Source organism: Lissotriton helveticus, chromosome 9 (assembly GCF_964261635.1).
Source record: "Lissotriton helveticus chromosome 9, aLisHel1.1, whole genome shotgun sequence".
NCBI classification, from domain to species: domain Eukaryota; kingdom Metazoa; phylum Chordata; class Amphibia; order Caudata; family Salamandridae; genus Lissotriton; species Lissotriton helveticus.
Window position 1 is genome coordinate 952,053,020 of NC_136070.1, and position 27,430 is coordinate 952,080,449.

Consider the following 27,430-nt stretch of genomic DNA (forward strand, 5'->3'; position numbering starts at 1 on the left):
CCAAAGGGAACACATCGCCTCTTGACTGATATCCCATCATTGCCATGCCATCAAGCAAAAGTCAGGCATTGGGTCTCTCTGACAACTTCATAACGCACTGCCTGATCAGGATTCTGACTACCTCACTAAAGATCTGCTCTTAATACCAGCCAGCAGGGTAAGTTAGCTGCCCAGAACAGTTGCCTCTTCATCTGATATCAATATTTTAGGGAAGGAACACTAATGTGACACCTCTACCATTCATAACTGCTTTCTGATGGCCATCCACCTAAAAGCAGATTTACATTTTCTCTGATATGTGATTTACACTGTACCTTTAAGTCTCTGTTATTTTTCTTTGAGTGTTCTTTAGAACACCACTGACTCCTAGGCTTCAGGTCAGTTACTGTTCCTGTGTGCCAAGAAGCTGCATTCTCTGTTGCTGTGCTGCTGACATTAAACCTTCTCAAAAGACTCAACTTGTTCCTGTGGATTTATAACAAATTTTGGCGACGAGGGAAAAACCACCTTTATTGGGATATACAGCAGCACAGGTGTGGAGTTATTTGTGAAATTTCATTTTTTTTAAATATATTATTTTTCTTCCGATTTAATATCAAAAGGATTGTTTATTTTCATCTGGGTGAAGATCTTCGTTTATCTTGAGGAAATCGCCGTTTTTATAACTCCTACCAACACTGAATGGCCTAATTTTAACAGATTGCAGCATTTTTACTGGTGTTTACCTTTGAAATATTTCACTGGCTGCAAGAGCGTTTCTCCAGCTTGACGACGCGAGAGACTACCTCGTCATTGCCCTTTCTTCAAGCGTCATCGGAGGAAGAACGGAACCAAGTGTTTCTGTTCCAACGAAGCGTCACACTGCGGAAGCCTGAAGTAGCGCGAGAACTTTGCCATTAGTTCTCATCACGTGACCACGCTCGGTGCGGGATTACGTAATTGCGCTGCGTGGCGGCCATTTTGGATCTTGTTTTGTGTTTCCACAGCAACGATTCACCGAGTGCTGGCGAGCTTCATTACATTGGGTGTTTCTTCGAATTGTAAAACGTTTATCACTGCAAGTAAGTGATATTGACTCCATTTTATTTTATAACGGAAAAAGGGAAGTTGACACTGGCATACAAGGAAGGATTTTCTCAGTATTTGAAATTTCGTTATATTCTTTATTTACATACGAAGGAAGTCATATACTTTCCACTAGCAAGGAAAACTTCTTTTTAATTCTTTCTGCTCCTCAGAGTTGTTTTTTCAGAATTATATTTACAATATGCAGTTTGATCCTCCAGAAAAATTCCTACAAAACAAAGGAGATCCTCCAATCCCATGGACACGTTGGAAGGAAGAGTTTTTCAACTACATGAAGGCCATTGATGGTGAACGCATGGGTTCGGAGAGGAAGAAAAGTATACTTTTACACTGTTTGGGTTCTGAAGGACAGATGGTTTTTAGGGCTTTACCTCCCATTCCACCTGTGGATGGTGAAGGTGAAGGTACTAATGTTTATAAGGAAGCACTTCTTAGGATTGAGAAAAGATTTAAGCCTGTTTCTAATATACCTCTTAATAGATATAAGTTTTACACTCGCGCACAACAAGATACAGAATCATTTGATGAGTTTATGACTGTTTTAAGATCGTTACCCATACACTGTAACTTTGGTAGTATGTGTGATGAGATGTTGAGGGATCAAATCATTGTTCATGTCAAGAACAAAAAAACACAAGAACGTCTTTGGGAACTTGGGGATCCTAAATTGTCTGAGGCTATTGCTATTGCGAAATCTTTAGAACAGTCTGAGAAATGGATGCTCACTGTTCAAAAACATAGTGTTAACAAATCTGACTCTCCTGATGAAGTTTGTTTAGTTAAACATAAAGATGGGCATGTTAATGATAATGTACATCCTAATGTCAACAAGTTGAATAATCCAGTGAATTTTAAGAGATTTGATAAATCTGTTATATGTTATAAATGTGGCAGTAGAATGCATGTTGCTTCGTATGCTGGTTGCCCTGCTATAAATAAAGAATGCAGGAAGTGTGGGAGATTAGGACATTTTTCAACTGTATGTAGGGACGTTAGAAAATTTGTTCAAAATTCTAAAAGTAAATTAGCTTTTCTTACAGAGGAACCTTCTAAAGGTTGTAGTTGTGTTTGTGATGGTGGAGAAAATTGTGCTACAAAAAATAAGGGGTTTGTGGTTTATCTAAGTGAGGAAATTTCTATGGTTGATGTTTCAGTTGATTGTCAGGTCATTAAGAAACCGATTTGTGAATAGTTTGTGTTAGGTGTAAGCCTCAATCTTATGGCTGACTCAGGTTCACCTTGGACGATTATTACTAAAGAATATTTTGATGAGCGTTTAGGACAGGTGTTAAATTTCCCAGACATTCTTCCGTCTGAAATTTGTGCGGTGAGTTTCAATGGTTCAAGGGTAGAGATGTTAGGCTATTTTCTTGTGAGAATTACTTTCAAATCCAGTTGTGTTGAGGTTAAACTTTGTGGCAGTTAAGGGTGTGAATGTGATTGGTTGGAAGGATCAATGGAGATTTGGCATTATTCTTAATCCCCGTGCCAAAGATCCGGTTATGCTTGGTGAAATTTTCGATGTTGAGAATGTTTCCTCTATTTTCAATGATAAAGGAACTGAGTTAATTAAATCAGAATTTAAGGATGTTTTTTCAGACAAGTTAGGTATGATTCAAAACTATTCTCATAAAATTAAACTTAAATCTGGTGTAGTTCCGGTTAAACAAAGGTTAAGAGGTGTGCCTATTAATGTTAGGGAAGATCTCAAAAAAACATTAGATGAATTGGTTGTTGAGAAAATCATTGAACCCATTGATTCTGCGGAATGGGTTTCTCCGATTGTTTTGGTTAGGAAACCTGATAAATCGTTGAGAATGTGTGTGGACCTTAGGGGTCTAAATTTGGCTATCATTGTGGACTGCCATCCCCTTCCCAATATTAATGAGGTTGTTTCGTTGTTGGAAGGTGCTAAAGTTTTTTCCACTCTCGATTTAAGATCGGCTTATCACCAACTTCCCCTTACTGATGATTCAAAATGCCTCACACCCTTTCTTACCCCTCAGGGCCTTTTCCAGTATACAAGAATGCCGTTTGGGGTGGCTTCGGCAGCCTCGGTATTTCAAAGAGTCATATATAATATTTTTAGGGATGTGGATCATTTTGTAAAGTGTTTTCAAGATGATATTTAGATTTTTTCAGGAAGTAATGAAGAACATCTGCTACATTTACGTTCTGTTTGTGAAAAGTTGAGAGAGAATGGTTTGACTTTAAAGGCTGGTAAATGTAAATTATTTCAATCTTCGGTTGAATATCTGGGTCCCACGTTATCAGGGGATGGTGTTGTACCTAAAAGATCGAATGTAGATGGTATAAATGAAGCTCCCCCTCCCACTAATAGAGATCAGTTACTGTCATTTGCAGGTATGTGCGAATATTATAGTAAATTTGTCAACAATTTTGCATCTAAGATGGAACCCCTCAGGAAGCTCCTTAGATAAGGGAATTCTTTTGTTTGGGGAAATGAACAACAATTGGCTTTTGAACTCATTAAATCAGAGATCCTGCATGCTCCTACCCTTAGACCTTTCTGTCTGAACAAAATGTATGTAATCACGGTTGACGCAAGTATGTATGGTGTTGGTTCTGTTTTGTCTCAAAGGTCGGGTAAGGAGGAGTGGAATGTGTGTTTTGCTTCTCGAACTCTTAATGAAACGGAGCGTAGATATGCGGTCATAGAAAAAGAGTTTTTAGCTTGTGTGTGGGCGATTGAACATTTCAGGAATTTTATTTGGGGCAGTAAATTTGTGCTGAGAACGGATCACAAGCCGTTAGTAAATATTCTTTCTCCAGGTGGAGGGTGGAATTCCACGGCACGCATTTTCAGGTTAACTTCTAGACTTCAGGAATATTCTTTCACTCCTGAGTATGTTCCAGGAAAAAAAATGTAGTTGCAGATTTTATATCTAGGTATCCATGTTTAACTTCAGATAACGAAATGTTAAATGATACTGAAGTTGTTACTTCTTTACAAGATGTGTTATCTAGTTCTTTTGGTGAAATTTCTGAAGAAATGTGGGAGTCAGCTGATAACCAAGATCTCACATTACAGTCCATCAAAAAGTATATTTTAGAGGGTTGGCCTGATAAAAAGCATTTAAAAGAGGATTTTATGCCATTTTTCAATATCTCCAATGAGCTAGAACTTGACAACAATTTTGTTTTCAAGTCAGGTAAGTGTGTACCACCTTTTGCCATGCAAAAGATGATTTTGGATTTTGGATGTGGCACATAGATCTCATCCAGGTATGTCGGCCATGAAAAGATTAATAAGGAATTATTTCAATCAATCATGCCATTTGTATAGCGCACTACTCACCCGGGAGGGTCTCAAGGCGCTTGGGGGGAGGGGTATGCTACTGCTCGAACAGCCAGGTCTTGAGTTGTTTCCTGTAGGCGAGATGGTCCTGGGTCAGCCGAAGGTGGATGGGGAGGGAGTTCCAAGTCTTGGCAGCCAGGTAAGAGAAGGATCTTCCTCCGGCGGTGGCTCTTCGGATGCGTGGTACAGCTGCGAGGGCGAGGCTGGTGGACCGTAGCTGGCGGGTGGGCGTGTAGAAGGTCAGGCGGTCGTTGAGGTACTTGGGTCCCAGGTCGTGGAGAGACTTGTGTGCGTGGGTGAGGAGCCGGAACGTGATCCTCTTGTCGACGGGGAGCCAGTGCAGGTTCCTCAGGTGGCTGGAGATGTGGCTGCGTCGGGGGACATCCAGGATGAGTCAGGCGGAGGCGTTCTGGATGCGCTGGAGTCTTTTCTGTAGCTTGGTTGTGGTTCCGGCGTAGAGGGCGTTTCCGTAGTCCAGTCGGCTGGTGACGAGTGCCTGGGTGACAGTCTTCCTGGTCTCGGTCGGGATCCAGCGGAAGATCTTGCGAAGCATACGCAGGGTGTTGAAGCACGATGAGGAGACGGCGTTGACTTGTCTGGTCATCGAGAGGGAGGGGTCCAGGATGAAGCCCAGGTTGCGTGCGTGGTCGGTTGGCTTGGGTGCGGTGCCCAGGGCTGGGGGCCACCAGGAGTCGTCCCAGGCGGAGGGCGAAGATCCCAGGATGAGGACTTCCGTCTTGTCCGAGTTCAGTTTCAGGCGGCTGTCCTTCATCCACTCGGCGACGTCTTTCATCCCTTCGTGTAGGCAGGTTCTGGCGGTGTCGGGGTCTCTGGTGAGGGAGAGGATCAGCTGGGTGTCGTCGGCGTAAGAGATGATGTTGAGGTTGTGCTGGCGTGCGATGGCTGCGAGAGGTTTCATGTAGATGTTGAAGAGGGTGGGGCTGAGTGAAGATCCTTGCGGGACGCCGCAGATGACTTCGGTGGCCTCGTAGCGAAACGGGGGGAGGCGGACTCTTTGTGTTCTTCCGGCGAGGAACGAGATGATCCACTCCAGTGCCTTCTCTTGGATACCGATGTTGCTGAGGCGCTGGACTAGGGTGCGGTGGCAGACCGTGTCGAACGCAGCGGAGAGGTCCAGGAGGATGAGGGCCACTGTTTCCCCCTTGTCGAGCAGGGTACGGATGTCGTCGGTGGCTGCGATGAGGGCGGTCTCGGTGCTGTGGTTGGCTCTGAAGCCGGACTGCGAGGGGTCGAGGGATCCGTTCGTCTCGAGGAAGGCGGTCAGCTGTCTGTTGACGATCTTCTCGATGACTTTAGCAGGAAAACGGAGGAGCGAGATGGGGCGGACGTTTTTGAGATCGGTGGGGTCCGCTGTAGGTTTCTTCAGGAGGGCGCTGATCTCGGCGTGCTTCCAGCTCTCCGGGAAGGTGGCGGTGTTGAAGGAGGCGTTGATGATGTTCTGGTGGCCGGGTTTAGATCGCTTGGTTGATCACAAAGTAAGAGAGTGTACTGTTTGCATGGGAAATGACAAAATGCTAAAAGTCAGTGTTCCTCCCTTGAAGACCACCTCTTGGCCTACTGCTCCCTGGAAAAAATTAGCTTTTGATATCTCTGGTCCATTTTTGTGTCTTCCAAGTGATTCTCGTTATGCCTTTGTACTTGTAGACTACCATTCTAAATGGCCAGAAGTTAAGTTTGTTTCATCTGCCTCTACTAACATGGTGGTAGAGTTTTTTAAAGAAGTTTTTTCCAGAGAGGGTTGTCCTTCGACTATTGTCACTGATAATGGGGTTCAACTCACCTCATTAGAAATGGAGAATTTCCTTAAATTACATAGTATTAAACATCATACCGTGTCTTTTTACTAACCACATGAAAATGGATTAGTGGAACGTTTTAATAGGGTTTTGAAAGGGTTCATTACGGATGTGTGTAAGTCGGGTAGTGATTGGAAAATCATTTTGAGAGAAAAACTTTGGTTTTATAGAATTACTCCCCGTTCAACCACAGAAGTTAGTCCATTCCGTCTTCTCAAGGGACGTTATCCAGCTTCAACTATTTGTCCTTGGTGGTTCAGAGATAAATGTTCGAATAAATCTTTTTCAAGGGAATTGGTTGAACAGGCTGCTCTGAAAGTTGAGAATAAACAAGCAAAAACCAAATTGTGGTATGACAATAAATGGAATGTTAGAACTCCCAACTTTGTAGTGGGAGATTTAGTTAGGATCAAAAGACCTGGTTTGATAACTAAGTGTTCTGATAAGTTTGGCAAACCAATGAAAGTGGTAAGAGTGTTTAGCAATAGTGTTATAACCCAAGACGGCAAGTTGTGGAACATCAAACGTGTTGCTAAATGTCCCAGTGTTCATCAATCTATGAATCCTTTTTCCCCACAAGTAGCAAAAGACTCAATTGCCTCCAGGGTCAAGATGTCTGTTCGACCAAGAGATGTTCCCAGGAAATTTAATGACTATGTTTCATAACCGAAATTTAATGACCGTTTCATAACCTGTAATTGTTTATTTCTGTTTATTGAAGGGAGATGTGTTACATTTTCTCTGATATGTTATTTACACTGTACCTTTAAGTCTCTGTTATTTTTCTTTGAGTGTTCTTTAGAACACCTCTGGCTCCTAGGCTTCAGGTCAGTTACACTGTTCCTGTGTGCCAAGAAGCTGCATTCTCTGTTGCTGTGCTGCTGACATTAAACCTTCTCAAAAGACTCAACTTGTTCCTGTGGATTTATAACACAGATCTTGTTAAATTCTGTAAAAAAAACAGCGATATCAGGAAGCATTAGGGCTGAAACGCAAACTAAATTCAATGCCATCTGGTTCAGAGACCTCTTCTCAACTACTTTTGTGCCTTTGTCCCCTTCTGTCTCCTGGGGATGTAAGTTGAATCTGTCACTAGGATGCATTGGATGCTGTTCACAAACAGACTCAGTATCAAGAAAACAGAATGAGTGGGGAGAAAACCACACTTTTATTTTCCATTATTGGAGTGCTCATTCCTTTGGTGGGGTGTCTATTGCACTTGTTTGCAATTCCATTATTTACTCAAAAGCCCATGGCCGGTAAAAAACCCTGCTTGGAAGTCCTACAGAAAGGTTCAACTTTAATGCTCTTCTATGGCTAGCCTTTGGAAAATCACTCTGAGAGAATAAGGAGAATAAGGCTAAGGATATAAATCTTCTAGATGGGAATTGAAATTTCCCACGCTCTCCTTTCTGGTTGGATGAATGTGTAATTGGGGCAGTGGCCATACGCAGTGCAAAGGTGGGAGGTAAGATGGGAGCTTAATTATTGTTTCCTTTTCCTCCACTTTGAAATCCTGCCTGCCATCACTCACACACTGACACCTACTGTCAGACACACTTGCAAACTTGTGCTTCTACCCAATAGTGCTTTCTTGCACAACCCACCGACACTGCTGTGAATAGGAGTATGTTGCCTCTATCTTAATTTGTTGTATTAAATTTGCAGGTCCTTTAATTACAATTGGAAGACTCTTGCATGTCAAATGTTGCCTTGGACCCAGTATTCTACAAACACGCAGCTTAAGAGAAACGTTCACTATGACCTCTACCAGAAGAAAGGTAAGTCTTAAACACTTGCCATTAATCCCACCAAACTGCCCGTGCATTACTCCAGGGGGATAACCAATGGGCAGAGGTGAGCTTAAAATGGTCATCCAGTGTAGAGAAACGTTTCGCAGAAGCATGTAGCTCCAGTGTGCTTACATTACCAGAAAAAAATTGAGACCCACGAAAATGAAGAAATAATTGTAACCATTAAAATACTAACCAGCATTTCTATGAAAAAAGAAAAATGAAAAAAACCAGCATTTTAATAAAGTTCCTTTTGAGCTACTAATTTACTGTAAAAGGAGGCTAATATGCCACTCTCATACCCATTATATATCTGTAGTAGGAGTGAAATAATGCGAATGATTAGTGAGAAGAGGCCCTTCTGTTCTGACTACGGTAAAACAAATGGTGCAGAAAAAATTATGGAGAGAAGCCCTCGCCACCCCCTGTACAATATACAGGCTAGTTATTTTCAAATGTTATGGTTTTGTTATTTAGTTTTTGTTTGTGTTCACTGGCATAATCTTACTCTGCTGAAAATGGTCTCTGACAGTGTAATGCATTTAAAAATCTTATGATCTCTCTCGAACCCATTTCTGCAACTTGCTTCATCATGCTAATTGTCAGAAATTGCCTATTTACCTTTTGTATTTCATCTTTATAACTTAGCTGCTGATTTGATAAAACTTTGTCTGGTACTTGCCTAATACCTGAACAAGCTTTTATGTCAATAAACGTCAGACCGTCTTTTTATAGGAAACAAACCTTTGAGACCTAGTTTAATACCCACCTGGGAATGATGGAAGGGAAATACAAAGCATGGGACTATCTTCTGGCACCCCTAAACCCTAACTTAAGGTTCTATCATTTCAAATAAAAAGTTCTCAATAATTCTTTTCTTTCGAAAAAACTTTTTTGTGTTTATTATTAAGCTCACCCATTGTTTAACTCTTGATGTTTTGTCATGCATGTGTATGTGTGTGTATATATATATATATATATATATATATATATATATATATATATATATATATATATATATATATATATAATTACATATCTCTTGAAAACTAGCAATAAGAATTTCTAAATGTAGGAGACCATTTTGCATTTTATCTACTAAATGTCACATTGGGTGGGTATATCTTTAAGTGTTGTATGTTAAATTCGCTTTGCTGTGCTTCCTCAGATTATGTGCGGAGTTGTATCAATGGGATAGGAGAGAATTACAGAGGAACTGTGTCCAGAACTGAGAAAGGGAAGACATGCCAACACTGGGGATCCAGCCACCCTCATGATCACAGGTATGAGAACAAGAGGTCCCTTTTAGAAGATGGGCAAGGCCAAGGATAGGTCTGTATGTATTTAGGGGTCGTATATGGAGGAAGAAATATTATAGCAATAATAGGGAACCTTCTGTGGGGGTGAGAGGAATGAGAATACCTCAGTTCTATCAGAGAAAGTTTTGAATGTTGAATGACCCCGAAGGTGATGAGCACTTAAACGAGTGACAGAGTTGGTCATTAACTTTTTACACGCACTATGGTGACTACGTAAATCTAAAGAGAGGTATCTATGGGCTTATGGTCTCCTGCAATTTTTACACCTAGAGATTCTACCTCAAAAATACGCATATGGTGTGATGAATTTCAGAATGTTAAACCTCAGTATCACGAGGCAATGTGTCCCTGAATTAAGGCCCCTCCTAATACATCAAAAACACTCAATTAAGTAAAGGACCTACTCGGTAACCGAGTTCTAGATCAGCAGAATACATTTAAAAGATGTATTACAAAAAATGTAAAAGCTGTGGTATAGAATCAGCAAAAGTTATTGCTATATCGGCTCCTAACAAATAGGGCATACAGAATCAGTGCAAAATCAAAATAATATGTGCCACATGAGCAGCAAAATCAGTAGGGATACAGATAGCATCTCTTGTAGCATTCAGGAAAGCTCTGGCTCAGCCCTAGATCAATGGCTTATATAGGAAATCTTCTCCTAGAACAGAATAGAAAGTGCACATTTTATGGTTTGAGCATAAGTATCAAAACTTAAGCAAACCAGAGCACAGTTTTATAAAACATCATATTGCCTCAGCACCTAAACCAGAGCACAGTTTTATAAAATGTCATATTGCCTCAGCACCTAAGCAGAAGAATATTGTACCCACTACAGGTATATTGATTCTGCCCACTCTATGCTAATTTCATGCAAAGGTTGTAGGACAAACTAAATATGTGAACAAAAGCCAAGTATTAAAAACGAACAGGGTACTACAGAAAGCTAACAGAAACAGATACAGTATCCGGATCCTGCTAGAAAGATTTAATCTGGAACAGCAAGAACAATGCAAGGGGAAACAAACATGAATCTGCTTGACTGTGTGCTGCAGAGATATATTGAACGCTGATGTGCAGGGGGAAAGATCTCCATTTTGAAAAACTGGGCTACCAAGCCCAATTTGAGACCAGCTTAAAATTTTTCAAGACCACAAACTGCTCTATATCATTGGAAAATTGTTTCAAAGGCATTGGCACGATATCAGTATGTACACGTAGAATCGAGAACAAATCCACATTCTGCATGTTGTTAATGCACAAAAATATAAATGCACAAAAATCTTTAACCACTTCCCATCAGAGGATGTGTAGAAGAAACCTTGCCTTTGTCAAAAGGTAGTGGGCGGCAGTGTCAAGATTACCTTTGTGTAGGGGAGAAAAGTAATGTACCTCTGTTAAAAACTTGGGGGTTGTTGGCCAAAGTGACTTTCTTCTTGAGCTTGTACGCTTTCCTTCTATCGGCTTCATCTCCCCCTCATGTCTTTTGTAATTTTTTTCCGCAGATATTCTCCCAATGCAAAAAATGGCTTGGAGGAGAATTTCTGCCGAAATCCGAACCAAGATGCTGGTGGTCCTTGGTGTTACACAACTGACTATGCTGTCCGACATCAGTTCTGTGGGATCAAACAGTGCGAAGAAGGTACACTTATGGGTATTATGTATTCACATATTGTGGATTTTTGCAAGATGATTTGCTGCAAAAGCTAGTCCTGACAATAAACCATGAGATGCCTTTAGAGACTGAAAGGAAAAGTTAGTATTGATTTGCCTCTTCAAAGGCATGACCGGCCCATTCAAGGCTGTGTGAAAAAAATGAAAGGGAACCTCGAGTGTGAAAAACAATGTGCTCATTAATGGCCTGAAAGCTGATTGATGTTACTATATGGCAACTAGGCAAGGCATTTGAAGGGAACACTTTTTCTGCCAAGTGTGGATTAAGCTCAGTCAGGCCCAAGAAATCGTATACGCTTTGGCATGTTTATTTTTGTTCATTTCACACAAGTGGCTGATAAAGTGTTCCTTTCTTTTCTGAGGAATGGTGTTATCCTTCACCATACTGTATGTTAAGCTAGTCGGGAAAGCCTGCATGTTCCTATTTTTAGGTTGTCACAATGTAAAGGGGAGTCTGTGAGTTCATACAGTGTGTGTCTGTGTCAGAGATACTCTCTTTTGAACATCTCTTCTCTATTTATAAGAGGCAGCATTAAAGAAGTTGGTGGGTAATCTTTGTCGTCTCAATATGGTCACTGGATGGATAATTGGCCAATGGTATTGATGAGGAGAAAAATCTTGAATATTTGAAAAAGTCCCATATATGACATACGAGGTTTTACATTTTATTTATAGATTTAGAACAGTGGAATTCAGTTGGTTGCGTAACCCTTAAATATAGACCAATAAATGACTGGAATGTATTAGGTAGAAATTATCAGGAGTCATTAGATATGTATTACCTTTGTCAAATGTAGCGAAAATACTGAAAAGAACTGGGTGGATAAGGTCTGGTATGACGATCAAATCTTGATTCTTAGTATGAGATTGTCAGAGATTGATACTGATGACTTGGATCACCTGGTTGGATCCAGACATCGGAGATCTTCCTTACCATTCACTAGCTTGCAGCATCACAGAGGCTGACATTACAAAACAATAAAGAGGGACAAGCCGGAGCATGGGGATTCAACTTTGTCGCCATGGTCATTTCTTTTTCTTCCTTTTAACATTTTGTGCTTAGTGAAACATACAGGGGCACAGACACTGATGGTGTCTGTGAGGCGCTGTCTTACACATGATCATGTAACACATGAAGATGTGTTTCTAGCCGCTACACCTATAGCTTAATTTTTCAGCAGGCTTTGTGAGGGTTAGCAAACAATTCCAGTGGTCAGCATACAGGCAAATTAAAGGTCATACTCTGTTGTGAAGCTATCTAATTCAGAGTTTAATGAATGCCCTGTACGTTAATTAATAAGAATAGTGCACATTGTATGGCTTTGGTATTTGCTCTGATGACGGGTGAGGTGAGTTACATCAGTCCAATCACAAGGAAGTCCTTATAGTGTTTTTTTTAAATTTCTGTTTATTGTGAAAAAAGGGCAAACAAAACTTTCGCATCAGGTGAACAACATATAACATCATTACAGGGTTTAAATTGTCATTCGTACAGAATCATAAATTACAATATATATAAATGTTGGGATCACGGGGATTCCTGTGTTTTAACTTCTCTTTGTCTCGTCGGGGGCATACACAAATTGCCGCGATGTCTGTTCCAGGCCCCCCAGATCTTTCCCCACTTTTCCGGACAACCCCGAGCCACTTACACTGCCCTTTCCCTAAACATACACAAATCTAAGTCCTGGGCCCACCGGGTAGTCTGGGGTGACTGGCTGGCTCCCCACAATTGGGCGATGTTACGCTTCGCCACCATACAGGCCAACGTCACCCACTGTTTCTGATATCCATTCAAATCCGTGGGTTCCCAGACATTCAATATACATCTCCGGGCTTCCGGTCGTATCCCCACCCCCAGCACTTCTTTGATCACCTCGTGTAATTTCATCCAATAACTTTGTATCTCTTCAAAGTGTCATAGGATATGTATGAAAGTGCCCAGCTCTCCACAACCTCTCCTACAGTCCCCACTCGGCGCTCGCCCCATGTGTACTAATGGAGGCCCTGTGATATATGATCTATGTAGGATCTTAAGTTGAACCAGCCTAAGCCTCATCTGAACCGCAACCACTTTGGGGGAGGAGACAGCCTCCACCCAATCCTCATCATCCATCCAACTCCAGTCCGTCCTCTCCCCACGCTGTTCTAATGTTCCCCAGTGGGTCTTCCATATTATTTACAAGCTTCCTATATATTAGGGAGATGTGACCTCAAGCACTCAGTCTTCAATGGGAGAAGCCTCCGGAAGCTCCGTGCCTCTAGGCATGTGGGCAAGAAGGGCGCGTCTAATCTGCTGATACCAAAAGTGTTCATTGTCATGCAGGCTGTATTGTTTTTGGAGAGATTCAAAAGTCTGCACACAGCCCTTCCCCCCCACATCTTTAATCTGACTAATTCCGATAAGGTCCCACTTATCGAACCCTTTAGACTGACATAAGGTTCAGAGCCTCTCTGAACTAAACAGGGGGGTGGCCATTGTCAGTTTCCCCTCCCATCCCAAACTTCTGGTAGCCGCGTGCCAGACATGTACAGCGTGTGCCGTCGGGCCTGCCAACGTAAATCTTCCGGGCCTGGCATACAGGGCTCTAATAATATCTCCACCTGGTGCTTGCCCACGGTCCATAGCATAGCCCGGATCTCCCTGGGGGCCATAGATCATATGATTCACTGCCGCAAGATGTGAAGCCCAGTAGTATTTCTTCAAGTCCGGGGGACCGATGCCTCCATCATACCCACGGGAGAGTCAGCTTGACGAAAGCTATGCGGGGCCTGCCGTCCCAAAGGAGCAGCCGTTGAAGTGCCTCCATCTCCTTGAAATAGGTAACGGGCACTTGGTCCATCGTGTTTTGGAGCATATATAGGAACCGAGGCAAGGCCATCATCTTAAAATGTACCGCTCTCCCAAGCAAAGACGTGGAGAGCCCTCCAACGTTCCACATCTTTTTTGAACCAACTCAAGGGGGGTTCTAAATTATTAGCATATCTCGCCTTTGGGTCAAGTGTTATGCATATGCCAAGATATTTAAATCCCACTAGTTCGATCCTTATAGGGCAGGCCTGTGGGACCGCAGGCGGCTCACCCGATATAACAAATAATACCGACTTTGTCCAGTTTATAGCAAACCCGGAGTATCTACCAAATATAGTCAGGACATCCAAGAAATTACGCAGGGACGCTCTGGGGTTAGTGAGATATAGAAGGATATCGTCTGCGTAAAGCGAGATTTTATCCTCCTACTCAGGTGTCCACTGCAAGCCACGTATCGACCGGTCCCACCGGACTAAGCCGCCAGAGGCTCCAACGCCAATGCAAAGAGAAGTGGGGACAGTGGACATACCTGTCTCGTACCCCTCCGGAGGGTAAAATCAGCTGACTTACAATTATTTACGATCACTCTGGCAAAGGCGCAGCATACAGCAAGCGAACCCACCCGATAAATTCCGAGCCAAAGCCCATCTTAGTCAAAACTGCAAATAGATAAGCCCATTCAACCCTATCAAATGCCATAGTGGCATCTAAGGACACCAAGACTGCCGGTTCCAGTATCTTACGGGAGCCACCCAGAATCCCGTGGAGTCTCTGCAAGTTCAGGGCTGTGTTACGGCGTGGCATGAAGCCAGACTGATCGGGGTGTATCAGGGTCGTAATGACCTTGACTAACCTAGTGGCTAGTAATTTCGCCAATATCTTGAGCTCTGCATTGAGAAGCGAGATGGGTTGATATGAAGAAGGGAATGTCTTGGTCTTGCCTGTCTTGTGAATAACCACGATATTCGCCACCCGCTGGTCGTATGGAAGGCGCCCCAACGCTCTACTTTCTAGAAGTCCTTATAGTGCTAAAGCTCAGGGCCTCTAAATCTCCCACCAGGTTACGTTGTGGGTGAAAAGGACTAAATAAATGGTCGCCTGTTCATAGAGGAAACAACAATGAAAGTTGCAGCTCGGACATACAGCAGTTGACCCTTTACAAAAATCGAAGTGTTGTATAGTGCTTAGAAGTGGAAATACCACTTTCAATACATGAAAAACACCCTACAGTATGACCTGGTTTTATGTTTGGGTAAAACAATAATAAATATATTGTGCATATCAAAGAGTAGTGATTGTTTTATCTTTTTTTTTAAATCATTTGACATGCAGTAAACTTAGTATAGGGAAAACAGGCTTTAAAAAATAATAGCCTTAATGGAATGTAACACACATCTACTAGCAGTGTTCGATCCCGGTCATGCTAAAGTTTTGATTTTTAGAAAAAACAGATACCATTGTGAACACTCTTTTTACTGGCTGTTCTTCACATTTATGATTCTCTACAGCAGTGCTTCCCCAACTTTATAGATCCATGACCCTATTTTTAGAACCGGTACAAAAGGGGGGGTGGTGATGGACGGAGCTTCTGAACCAATCAAACACTCACACCCAGTCAAAAGATCTGGGTTTAACCCATCACCGTTCTTTAGCCCACTCTGCCACCGCAGTTCAGACATGGCTATATGCAAATCAGTCTGACCCTGTGCCTCATGGGAACAGTCCAGCCCGAACTGCCAAGCCATGCCTTCCCTGGACCGGAAACAAGCTTCCAAGGACCGGTTTCTGGCACTGCAGCCTTCTTCAGCCCGGCTTGTTTGAGTCCAGTGGCAAAGTGAGCAAGGGACTCACGTCTGAGCATACCCTGCCACACTTATGGTGGCCAAAAGCGGTACAAAAGGGGGGTGGTGATGGACGGAGCATCTGAACCAATCAAACACTCACACCCAGTCAAAAGATCTGGGTTTTTATCCATCACCGTTCTTTAGCCCACTCTGCCACCCCAGTTCAGACATGGCTATATGCAAATCAGTCTGACCCTGTGCCTCATGGGAACAGTCCAGCCCGAACTGCCAAGTCATGCCTTTCCTGGACCCGGAAACAAGCTTCCGAGGACCGGTTTCTGGCACTGCAGCCTTCTTCAGCCCGGCTTGCTTGAATCCAGTGGCAAAGTGAGCAAAAAAACGATGGATTTAGGCCCAGATCTCTGTACTGGGGTGAAGGTATGACATTGTTCTGCATTCTGTCCATCAATTGTTGTTTTTGCATTTGTCACCCCGAGTGGGATGGGTATGCTCAGACGTGAGTCCCATGCTCTCCACACCACTGGAGTCAAGCTATCAAGGCTGATGAAGTCTGATCGCCAGAAACCGGTCCTTGGATGCTTGATTCCGGTCCAGGAAAGACATGGCTTGGCAGTTCAGGCTGGACTGATCCCATGAGGCACAGGGTCGAGGCTGATTTGCATATAGACATGTCTGACCTGGGGTGGTGTGGAGTGCAAAAAAACGATGGATTTAGGCCCAGATCTCTGTACTGGGGTGAATGTATGACATTGTTCTGCATTCTGTCCATCCATTGTTGGTTTTTCCTATTTTTAGAACAGACATTAGTGACCCACCTTGCTTTACTGGCCATGAGGCGGGGCAATTTTATTTTTGTTGTAATAATAGCAATTGTTTTTGTGTTAAATTTTGGTCACCTATTTAATATGTATATATATTGCAGTTTCATATAGCACAAACAGAGCCCAAGGGCATTGGCGCTCTTCACCAGATCACATTACACAAGATTGGAGTCATTTTATTTAAAGCATAGAAGATGAAGTGATTTACCCAGAATCAAAGGATGTTGAGCCAATGCCAGGGCTTAAACCTGGTTCAGCAGATCCAGAGCTGGCAGCTCTGGCCCCTAGGCCACATCCATATTGCTCAATTTATTTGTGAACACCATAAACAAGTGTCATGGTTGTGTGTGTTCACATATAGTGAGCACATTCTCAGTTGAAATGGCTTTGTGAAGTAAAAAACAGCAGCAGCAAATGCTCGAAAGTTCACACAGAGTGTTGCTTGGAAAAACTTGGAAGGGTTTTATTTAAAACTGGATTTAGTAACCTAGTTCAGCACCATTGTACTGGTGCATATACCGGTCTAATCATTTTGAATATTACTTACATATAGACCAGGACTTTTACGACCGACCAAAAGATCAGCTTGCGACCTACCAATGAGTCCAGACGCACAGGAAAACTCCTTTACAGTATTGTTAAGGCATGCTGTTATATGGGACATTGAAGGGGCCAGAACTCATTCTAGTACTTACTTCTCTATCCCATCAAGGCAGCCATTGTGTTTTTTATGTTAGTACTTTATTTGGAGCAGCCTCAACAAGTCTTATCCAGCAGTGTTGAATCGTCAGAGTTGTTGGCACACAGAACAGGAATCTGATAAAAATGGCAGACCCTAAGTTTGACCATCTACTGTTAGGAAAAGATTGTAGTACTTGTAGCAAAACTTATCCAGGTGTTGAATATCATTTGCGCTACCCAAGGAAGCAGGCTGGAAGATGGTAATAAGGAAATGGTTGGAAGCTGAAACTAACTCCATCAGGACTCTAGGTTGGAGCGCGGGAAAAGCAGATGCAGCTCAGACATAAGACTCTCTGATACAATTCCCCAAAGGGCATGGACATAATTTAGGGGTCACAAGCAGTCACAGCTGTTAGACCTAACGTGCCTATTGCTACCCCTGGCATTGTTTTTACAACCCTTGAAAAGAAGCTTCAAGGAAATGAGAAACCTGCCTCCAGATTCGGTTTTGTGCTCTTTAATTTAAGGTTTGACATGGTGTGTCAAGGTTGTAGAAATAAATGACAGAAGTTATGTTATGTTATAATACGATTATAACGCGCACAGATACTCAAGAGTGTCCTGGGGCTGGCGGTGACCGTGAGAGGGACGGTTCGGAGGTTCGAATGAGCATATTAAAGAGTAGGGTCTTTTTAAGTGTTTCTTTAATAGCCTAGGATCCTGAGTATTCCGCAGTTCCGTGGGAAGGGAGTTCGAGGCTACCGCTGCTTTGTCTGGTAGCCGCATTCTGTATTGTTTGCAATTTTTTTAACATGCAGCCAGTGTTGCAGATGTACAGGGCATTGGCATAGTCGATGCGTGACAAGATAAGAGCACGGGCCACCATTTCTTTAGCTGGCCTAGGTAGCAAGGGAAAAAACGTTCTAAGTGATTTGAGAGTACCAAAGCATACCCCAGAAAGCCTCTTAATCTGCACGGAGAACATAAGGTCTTCACCAAACCAAACTCCCAGGTTGTAAGCAGGGTTATCCACTGAGTTGGGCCGAGGGTACTCTAAGGGCCACCGAGTTTCCCTGAAAGATGGGGGGAAGGATCCATACAGAAAGACCTCCGACTTGTACTCCTACTTCAGCTGTGCTAGTGCAAGCCATTTAAAAACGGTAGAGAGACATTTCGGGGGATATTTCAGAGGACAGGTCGTTATCCTTCCAAGTGAAGAAGAGCTGGGTATCATCTGCATAGGCTATCATTTTGGCTCCCAGCTCCTCTGCAAGATAAATTCGAGGCGTGATATAAATATTGAAGAGCAGAGGACTCCGAGTAGAGCCCTGCGGTACTCCTGTGGACACCTTTCTAGGGGCGACGAAAAAAGTTGCATCCAAACCTGCTGGGTGCATTCCTCTAGAAAGGATTTGAGCCAATCCCAGGCGCGGGCAGTCACTCCAATGTTCGAAAGTCGGGCAAGCAGTTGTTGATGGGGCACCGTATCAAAGGCGGCAGAGCGGTCTAGTAAGCTCAGAGCCGCTTCGCCACCTGCGTTGAGCACTCCCTTATTGCCTCCGACATGTCGACGAGAGCAGTCTCCGTGCTGTAAGACGGCCTGAATCTGGATTGGGCAGGGTGGAGAGCACCGGATGACTCAACATAGGTGTCCAGCTGTCTAAAGACGGCTTTTTCGCACACCTTTTCCACTGCTGGAAGAAGGGAGATTGGGCGATAGCTGGCAAGTTTGGCAGGGTCTAGCATGGGCTTTTTTAGAAGATTTTTTTTTTCTTTCAAATATGTTTATTGCACACATGGCACAGAAAAAAGCATAAAAATTGAGGCAAAAGCATAAAAATTGAGACAATGTAACCCCATCAAAAAGGCATAGAAAGAATATCATCAATTATTTTGGACGTCAAAGCATTTCGGTTAAAACAGAAATAAAGGAGTCAATACATTCTCACCCTAACCTGTGCTGTAGAGGAAGGGAGGAAGACTAAAACAAAAAGCGAAACAATATGTTACAAACCCTTTTAAGGTTACAGGAAATCCATCTCAATTCAGGAAAGACCAAGAGAAGACATCTGACATCGCTAAAATCTCATGAAAGCTTGTCCTTGCCAACATCATTAGGCGATTTATGTGAAGCAATATACAGTATACCCTGCTCATCCGTTTCATACACTAGACAAACTCATACTCCAAACTGAGCGACATTAGAGGTACATCGCACCTGTTGAATAAAAGGAAAGAAGGAAGAAAAAGGAAAAGGAGAGAAAGAAGGGAGGGTCAGACCACTCAACCAAGAAAGGGAGTAGAGGAAATTGTATGAAGAATAACCTGCTGTTGGAGGGGGTCGAAGGTCCTGATATAAAGTAAGAGATAAGGCCTCTCCTACAGGGATGGTGGTTCAGAAGAATCCTGCCGATGACCCCTCACATAAGGTTCACAAGAGTCCTCAAACAGTTGCTGAGCTCGTAGCCTAGTGGGAACCAAATGAGAGTGCTCCATCTTAGAAAGGTGACGTATTAGTGGTTGCCAGACACAACTGAATTTGGTATCCGTGTGGTTGATATGTGCAGTGAGCAATTCAAGGGCTAGAACGTGCCTTAAACAAAGAAACCAAGTGGCCATTGGGGGAGAGGAGTTTCCTCCAGAATAAAGCTATGGATTGCCTGGCTGCTCCCAGCATCTGTAGTATAAAATGCCAGTCTGCATACGTCATAGCAGTCAGTGTCGGGGGACTAATGCCTAGTATGGTAATCATGGAGGAGGAGGAGATAGGGAAATCCACTACATCCTTTATATGACTGAGAATCTGTTTCCCAAACATTTCAAGGCTCGGGCAAGACCACCAGATATGTAAAAAGTCCCCTCTGTCAGCCTGACATCTCCAACAAGTTGGGGGTAAATATAACCTCTATTTTATTTTAAACATGCAGAGTTTGCTTAGGGAAAACACTGTCTTTAAAGTGTGTGCCAGTTTTTGCTGGCTTACTTTCTTAATGAAATGCACTAATCGTAATTTATTGTAGCCATTCATAATCACAAACTGGCCTATAAATTGAAAAGTACCTCTGGGGAAAATTGGTGTTAAGTTTTGCTTCACACGCTGGAGGTGAGAAACCGACTAGGCCATAGGCTTCCCAGTGCAGGGAGCCTGAAGGTCAGGCCAACTAAACGATACAATATTCGGCTGAGGGATCAGCCAGGAGCACAGATAATTTAAGGTTCTTAAAACAGTAGAGTCCCAGGAGAGGTTGATAATAGTTAGAAATGTAAGTTCTGGACAGCTGCTGTCTTCAGGTGGAATGTGTAGGAAGCTGGCTCTTTACAGGTGCACTGTGCAGAGTCCAGGTATCACTTACTAGTGTACAGGGTCTCATTTTGTAGTTGAGCAGCCTTAGGCTTATCAGAGGGGAGTGTTAGGCATCTGTTGCACACACAGAGGCAATACTTGAGACACATACTCTATAAGGATATCCGACACCAAATTGTAAAATAATACAGATTTTAAATATAATTTTAGACACTAAGATCTTCGAGATCAGGTAAGTACTTTTTGTTTTAGCGATTTTCTGAAACTTAGAAAAAACAGCTGACAGATTTGAGACATGAGCCTTGAATGCGGTAATGTTGTCCTATGGGAGAAATACACACTGCAGAGGGTCACTAGCAATATAACTTACAGGACTGTTCTTCGGGACTTAAGGTAAGCAGTGGCCAAGGTCCAAGAAAGCACCAAGAGTTCAAGGTTACCTGCCCTTTGGTCTCTGGGTGCATTGGTGCTTTCAGCAGTGGTAGCCTCGAAGGCTACATGTTTGTTAATGGGGAACAGTACCTGCAAACAAATGATTCAGGTGCGGACTGGGGGACCAGTCTGGCAGATCCCAAAAGAAGGGGCTCAGCTCTGGAGGGTCTCGGGACCACAAGAGACACCATTGATTTCAATGGACTCTCGTTTGGAGACCCAGGTGCATAGCAGTTCTGTCCGGCCGGTCGTAGGTGTTAGAGACTCTCACGGTTCTTGGGTGACCTGCAGAGAAGGAGGAAACAGGGCAACATGGCCTCTCTGATTGAAGCTCTCATGGATACTGAAGTTCCTTGTCAATAGGGCACTGTCGGTGGTGTCTGAACTGGACACGCAACAAGGCTTGGTTGCTGTAAATGCTCTGGTACCAGAGTATTGGTGCTGGTCAACTCCTGGATGTCCTGGCATCTCCAAACGTGTCAGGGAGATGGATCTGATCCCCTAGAGCAACAAAGACCTCTTTCTGGATTGCTGGTCCCTCGATGGGACCGATGGCCAGCAACATGGTGGGCCAAGCAGACATTTAACGTTGCTTGCAGCTTCAGTGGGGTGGCTCCTTGTGAGGAAACGGAGCAGGAGGAGGTCAGGGACTCACCCCTTTCCGCCGTATTCTGTCCAAACACAGTGGCAGGACTCACAGAGTTAATAGAAAACCCTCCCTCCTCTCTACAGGAAGTCAAGGAGAAGGAAGGGAAAGTCAACCAATGGGGGAGAAAGTGTTCACCGGATGAGGCGGGACAACCGACTTTATGGTAGTGGACGCTGGAAGGTGAGACGACCAGTAGGAGGAACTCGGAAGACTCTGCGGAGTTCGAGTCGACGGATCAGCGGGTGGAGAAGGAGCTCCAGGAGACGCCGAGGGATGAAGAAAGACCTGCTGGAGAGGACATGGAAAGCTGGTCCGGGGACTGGTGGACGACCCCGGAGGATGCTGAGAGGCCGCCGCAACTCTGGAGAGTTGCGGCAGACGCGGTGAGTGTTTCTGCAGGGAAAGGAGGGGAGGGAGGGAACTCCGGGTAACATTTTTAACGCAGGGCACATTTTCTCTCCCATTTGTACACTGTCCCTCGCACCCAAGAAACACACAGAGCCCTATCCTTTAAGGTTAAAGATATAGCAGCCCGCTGGCTAAAACCACTAAGTTCAACCAAGGAAGAAATCATGGAGAGAATATATTTAGAACAGTACTTAGCCTCCTTACATCCACCGATACAGAAATGGGTGTGACAACATACCAAGCTTAACATGGACAGGGCGGTGGAGATAGCCAGTGCTTTTAGCAGGGCTTTTGAACTACAAAAAGGAGAAACACATGGGAAACCCTCTGGGATCAACATTCCCAAAGGCAGCAGACCCCCTGCCCCTAGAAAACCAGAGACAGTCACCTTGGTACCAGGGCCCCTACCAACCCCCTTGCAACCCACCCCAGCAGGACCCCAGTGCTTTAATTGTGGAGGGTTTGGGCATATAGCTAGAATTTGCCCCCAAAAAGAAGAGCCGAAGGAGGTTGGATTAGCCCGGTCCTTATATTGCACCAAGGAGGGACAACACCTCCCCTTCCATAAAGTGGTGAAGGTAAACGGGGAGGACCGGTCCGCCCTAATCGATACGGGATGCTTACACAGTGTTATAAGACCTCAAACCATACCAGGGGGTAATTCTCAGACCAGGGGTGTAGTAAACATCCAATGTGTTCATGGCAATAGCAGACCATACCCTACCACAGACGTACAAGTGCAACATGAGCCAACTACCCAACCCATTCCTCTACGTGTGGGGCTTATCCCGAACCATTTATACTAGGGATGTACTATCCTTGTATAGAACAGCTTTTGCATAAGGAGACAGAGGAGTGGAGGAGGACAGACCCATTCTCTAAAGAGCAGGATCTCGACTCTCTCCCAGGGAAGCAAAGAAAGAGTAATAAACAAAAGAAGCGGGAGAAAAGAATTTGGACCCACGTAGCCCTGCCCCTACCAAAAGAAGAACCTGTGTGGCAGTATGATCCAGGGTTTTACGCTGCCCAAAGGGAAGACCCTACCCTAAAGGAGGCTTGGAATCAAGCTAAGGAGTAAGAAGACCCTAACCAAGTAGGTCCTTATTTCTTTGTAAAAATGGTTTACTGTATAAAAAGGTGGGAAGGGACCACAATTCCCAGTTGCTCGTGCCTCAAAGATATAGAGAGAAAGTGCTTTTCCTAGCCCACAGTCACCTGCTAGGGGGGGGCATTTCGGCAGCGAGAAAACAGAGAAGGAAATCCTTGAGAAATTCTATTGGCCTGGAGTCTATCACCCGATCCGCCGTTACTGTAGGGAATGTTCTCTTTGCCAGAAGAATAGCCGAAGTCTTCCCCCAAAAGCTCCCCTTCGGCCTTTGCCCATAATTGAGGAGCCCTTTTCCCAGGTGGGAATGGACATCATTGGGCCCCTTCTTCCCTCTAGAAGTGGCTGCAGATATGTGTTGGTTTTAGTCGATTATGCCACCCGCTTTCCTGAAGCGGTAGCCCTGAGACAACCCAACGCAACCCAGATAGCCAAAGCTATGGTGTCTATCTGCTCTGGAGTAGGATTTCCACTAGAAATTATAACCAATCAGAGTACCCCTTTTGTTTCTAATTTGATGAAACAAGTATGTCAACAACTCCACATCAAACAAATAAAACCATCTGCCTACCATCCTCAGACGGATGGACTGGTGGAAAGATATAACGCAACACTTAAAACCACCTTAAAGAAACTACTTGACTTAGAAACCCGAAAATGGGCGGACATGCTGCCATTGGCTCTATTTGCCATTCGATGCAAACAACAGAAGAGTACGGGGTATTCCCCCTCTGAGCTGTTACAAGGGAAACCCCCACGTACCTTGTTAGAAATGTCAAAGGAAGAATAGGAGGAAGAGCCAGGGGGCAAGCCCTTACCAGAATATGTATCAAGCCTTAAAACACATTTGCAGGAATTGCGTAGCATAGTGCAGTCCCATTTAGAACAAGCCCAGACTTCCCAAAAGACTCAATATGACAAACGAGCAAGGATACGATCCTTTGATGTTGGTGATTCGTTCTACTAATGTTAGCTACTTTGGATCACAAAATGCTAGGTCAGTGGCAGGGACCTTTCCGAGTGATAGAGAAGGTAACCCTGGTGACCTATCATTTGTAGTTAGATCCCAAAAGACCCACACATACCCAAATATACCACGTTAATTTCTTTAAAAAAATGGGAAGGGCCCATTCCTACTTTAGTTGGACTGGTTGATCAGAGTGAGCCATTATATAGAAAGAGTATTGACCCTGAACTCCCAACCCTTCAGAGAGACGAATTGTGTACCCGTTTGCAGTCTCTACAGGAAGTGTTTTCCCTTATGCCTAAGAAAACAGACGTCCTGGAACACGAGATTAATACCATCCCTGGGAAGAAGGTGAAATTACGACCCTACTGTATTCCAGAGGCCAGGCGAGAGGCAGTTAAAAAGAGGTAGAACAGAAGCTCCAAATGGGAATCACAGAACCATCTTCTAGCAAGTGGAACTCTCCGATTTGTTTTAGTACCAAAACCTGATTTTGAATAGACGTCAGAGAGGTGAACAAAATATCCCAGTTTGACACATATCCTTTACCGAGAGTCGACGAGATGATAGAAAGAATTGGAAAGGCCCGTTATGTAAGCACTCTTGACCTCTGTAAAGGATATTGGCAAGTACCCTTGCGTAAACAAGATGGGGAGAAAACTGCCTTCTCTACTCCCGAAGGACTGTTCCACTTTACTGTCTTACCCTTTGGGTTACACGGGGCACCAGCTACTTTTCAGCGGGTAATGAATACGGTTCTGAAACCCTGTGCTGCCATTGCAGCTGCTTATATTGATGACATCGTCATCCACAGTGACACCTGGGAACAACATCTACAACATTTGGAAACAGTAGTATACACACTAGGGAAAAGGGGTTTTACAATCAATCCCTCCAAAAGCAAATTGGCCGCAAGATGTGTTAAATATCTAGGGTATCTGTTGGGAGAAGGCCTGAGCAAACTGCAGCAGGAAAAAGTAGAAGCTATCACTGCCATTCCCTTCCAGAGAAACAAGAAAGATTTAAGAGCCTTCTTGGGGGTCCTCGGTTACTACCGATGGTTCATCCCAAACTTCTCCCAAATAGATCACCCTTTGACGAATCTCCTCAAGAAAGTGGCCCAAACAGAAAAAGAACAGAACCATCCTTCCCTGGAAGCACTACACGCTTTCACATAATTAAAACAGGCCATAACAATGAAACCTGTCCTTCTTCTTAGTCCAGATTACAATAAGCCATTTATATTACAAACAGACGCCTCTGAACACGGATATGGGGCAGTAGTATCACAGAGGGATCCTCAAGGGCAAGAACGACCGGTCCTATATATTAGTCGCAAGCTGTTTCCACTGGAAAAGAAATAGGCTGGAGGGATGGGAGTTCATCCTAGTCACAGATCATGCTCCATTAGAACGGATGGCGAAGGGTCTTCAGATGGTTTCTAGCTCTGCAGGCCTATCGTTTCACCACCTTGCACCGGAAAGGAAAGGACCATGCTAACGCTGACTTTCTCTCAAGATATCCCTTAGAATCCTTTTTGCTGGCAAGAAAGTTAAGGAAGGGGGATGTGAGGAAACGGAGCAGGAGGACGGGGACTCACCCCTTGCCGCTGTATTCTGTCCAAACACCGAGGCGGGACTCAGAGTTAATTGAAAACCCTCCCTCCTCTCTACAGGAAGTCGAGGAGAAGGAAGGGAAAGTCAACCAATGGGGGAGAAAGTGTTCACCAGATGAGGTGGGATAACCAAGTTTATGGGAGTGGACGCTGGAAGGTGAGACGAGCAGTAGGAGGAACCCGGAAGACGCCGCGAAGTTCGAGTCCATGGATCAGCGGGTGGAGAAGGAGCTCCAGGAGATGCCGAGGGATGAAGAAAGCACTGCCGGAGAGGATGTGGAAAGTTGGTCTGAGGACTGGTGGCGGCCCCCGGAGGATGCTGAGAGGCCGCCTCAACTCTGGAGAGTTGCGGCAGACACGCTGAGAGTTTCTGCAGGGAATGGTTAGGAGGGAGGGAACTCTGGGTAAATAATTTAACGCGGGGCACATTTTCTCTCCAATTTGTACACTGACGCTCGCACGCCCGTAACTCCCCCCCCCCCCCCCCCCTCCCCTGGCACTACCTCCCATATCCCCTGCCACCACCTCCCATATCCCCTGCCACCACAGAGAACCCCTATTCAGGCATTACAGACTGCCTCAAGTTTGCTTTAGTTTAGGAGGCATAAGCGAGTGGACCCTGTATGGCTCTAGTGAAAAGGGGAGTTCTTCTGTAACTCAGCCAACCTTGTACCTCCCAGAAGGAAAGTCAAAAGCAGGCAAAATTCTCCCAGAAAAAGGGGGAACCAAGCATAAGTTTGTTTTTCAGGCTTTTCTTTTCCTCTCCGTCATTTTTGGTTTTGCGTCTTGGTGCACTTCGGGAGTGGTGACGGTGAACAATATTAAGAAACCACACAGTCCACTGACCGCTCTTTCCTTCTCTTTGAGCCTTCCAAGATGAACGTCTCCAGACCTGGATGAATGAGGAAAAGAGCCACGACTGGACAAATCAACCCACATCACAACCACCTGAAAATCCATACTGCTGAAATTCCATAACCACCAGACCATCTGTGTTGTTGACATCAATAATTCCTAAACCACCTTGTAGATTCTGTAATAAACCTCACCATTCAACCCACACTCCGGCCTCCTACTTTCCATTTCCGCCCATCCCTCTTACACTCCTCCACCCCAAGAGAGATGTTAACTGCTTGTCAAAGTCCTGGACAGTACTCCCAAGCGTTAAAGAGGGTTCACCGCTTTTGGACGAGGCAGTTGTCAAGGTTCCAGCAGATGGGCAGGATTTTGCACCAAGTTCGTGGCCAGTCCTCAGTTGTCTCTGTAGATGTTCTTCTTTTGTCCTCTTCAGTTCACAGGAAGTCATATCCGTTTTCCTGGTGTCTGGGAGGCTACCTATATACTCCATGTAGGTGTTGTGAAGGGTAGTAGCCAATGGACAACTAACCCTTGGGGTCACTACACCCATTATATGATCACTTCCTGTGGGGAGTGGGCATAACCCTGTCCCAGAGTTCCCAATTACACCAAAAGCAAGATGGTTGAATCCTTCTTTGATGGAGCACATCAGATAGCCCACCTTCTGGGTGTGACTAGCCTGGTGGCACAACACTCCTACTTGCATAGCTAATTTACCTCCCTGCCCTGGTGCCAAATGGGTGTCGGGGCTGGGGGTCGCATCTCCCAAGTCTGGAGAAGCCTGGGTCACTGTGGCAGGCTCAGGAGGAAAAGGCAGGAGACGTGTTCGAGTCACAGAGGGTTTTATTGATGCCAAAAGAAAGTCAGTACAGGTCTTTCGGTGGTGTAGAGGCCTGCGAGGGGATCGGCTCCTGCTCCGTCTTCGGACCCGGAATTTGGGCGCCTCGGCTCTCCTCTGTCCCTCC

General features: G+C 44.4%; 1 protein-coding gene across 1 annotated transcript in view; it reads left to right on the forward strand.

The window, feature by feature from the left end:
• The window catches only part of MST1 (macrophage stimulating 1), a 441,328-nt gene that overhangs the window by 209,126 nt on the left and 204,772 nt on the right, over nucleotides 1–27,430 (forward strand). Inside the window, exons 4-6 of the mRNA XM_078661212.1 lie at nucleotides 7,891–8,003; nucleotides 9,184–9,298; nucleotides 10,840–10,976. Coding sequence (XP_078517338.1) covers nucleotides 7,891–8,003; nucleotides 9,184–9,298; nucleotides 10,840–10,976 — 365 coding nt within the window. The remainder of the gene's footprint in view (nucleotides 1–7,890; nucleotides 8,004–9,183; nucleotides 9,299–10,839; nucleotides 10,977–27,430) is intronic.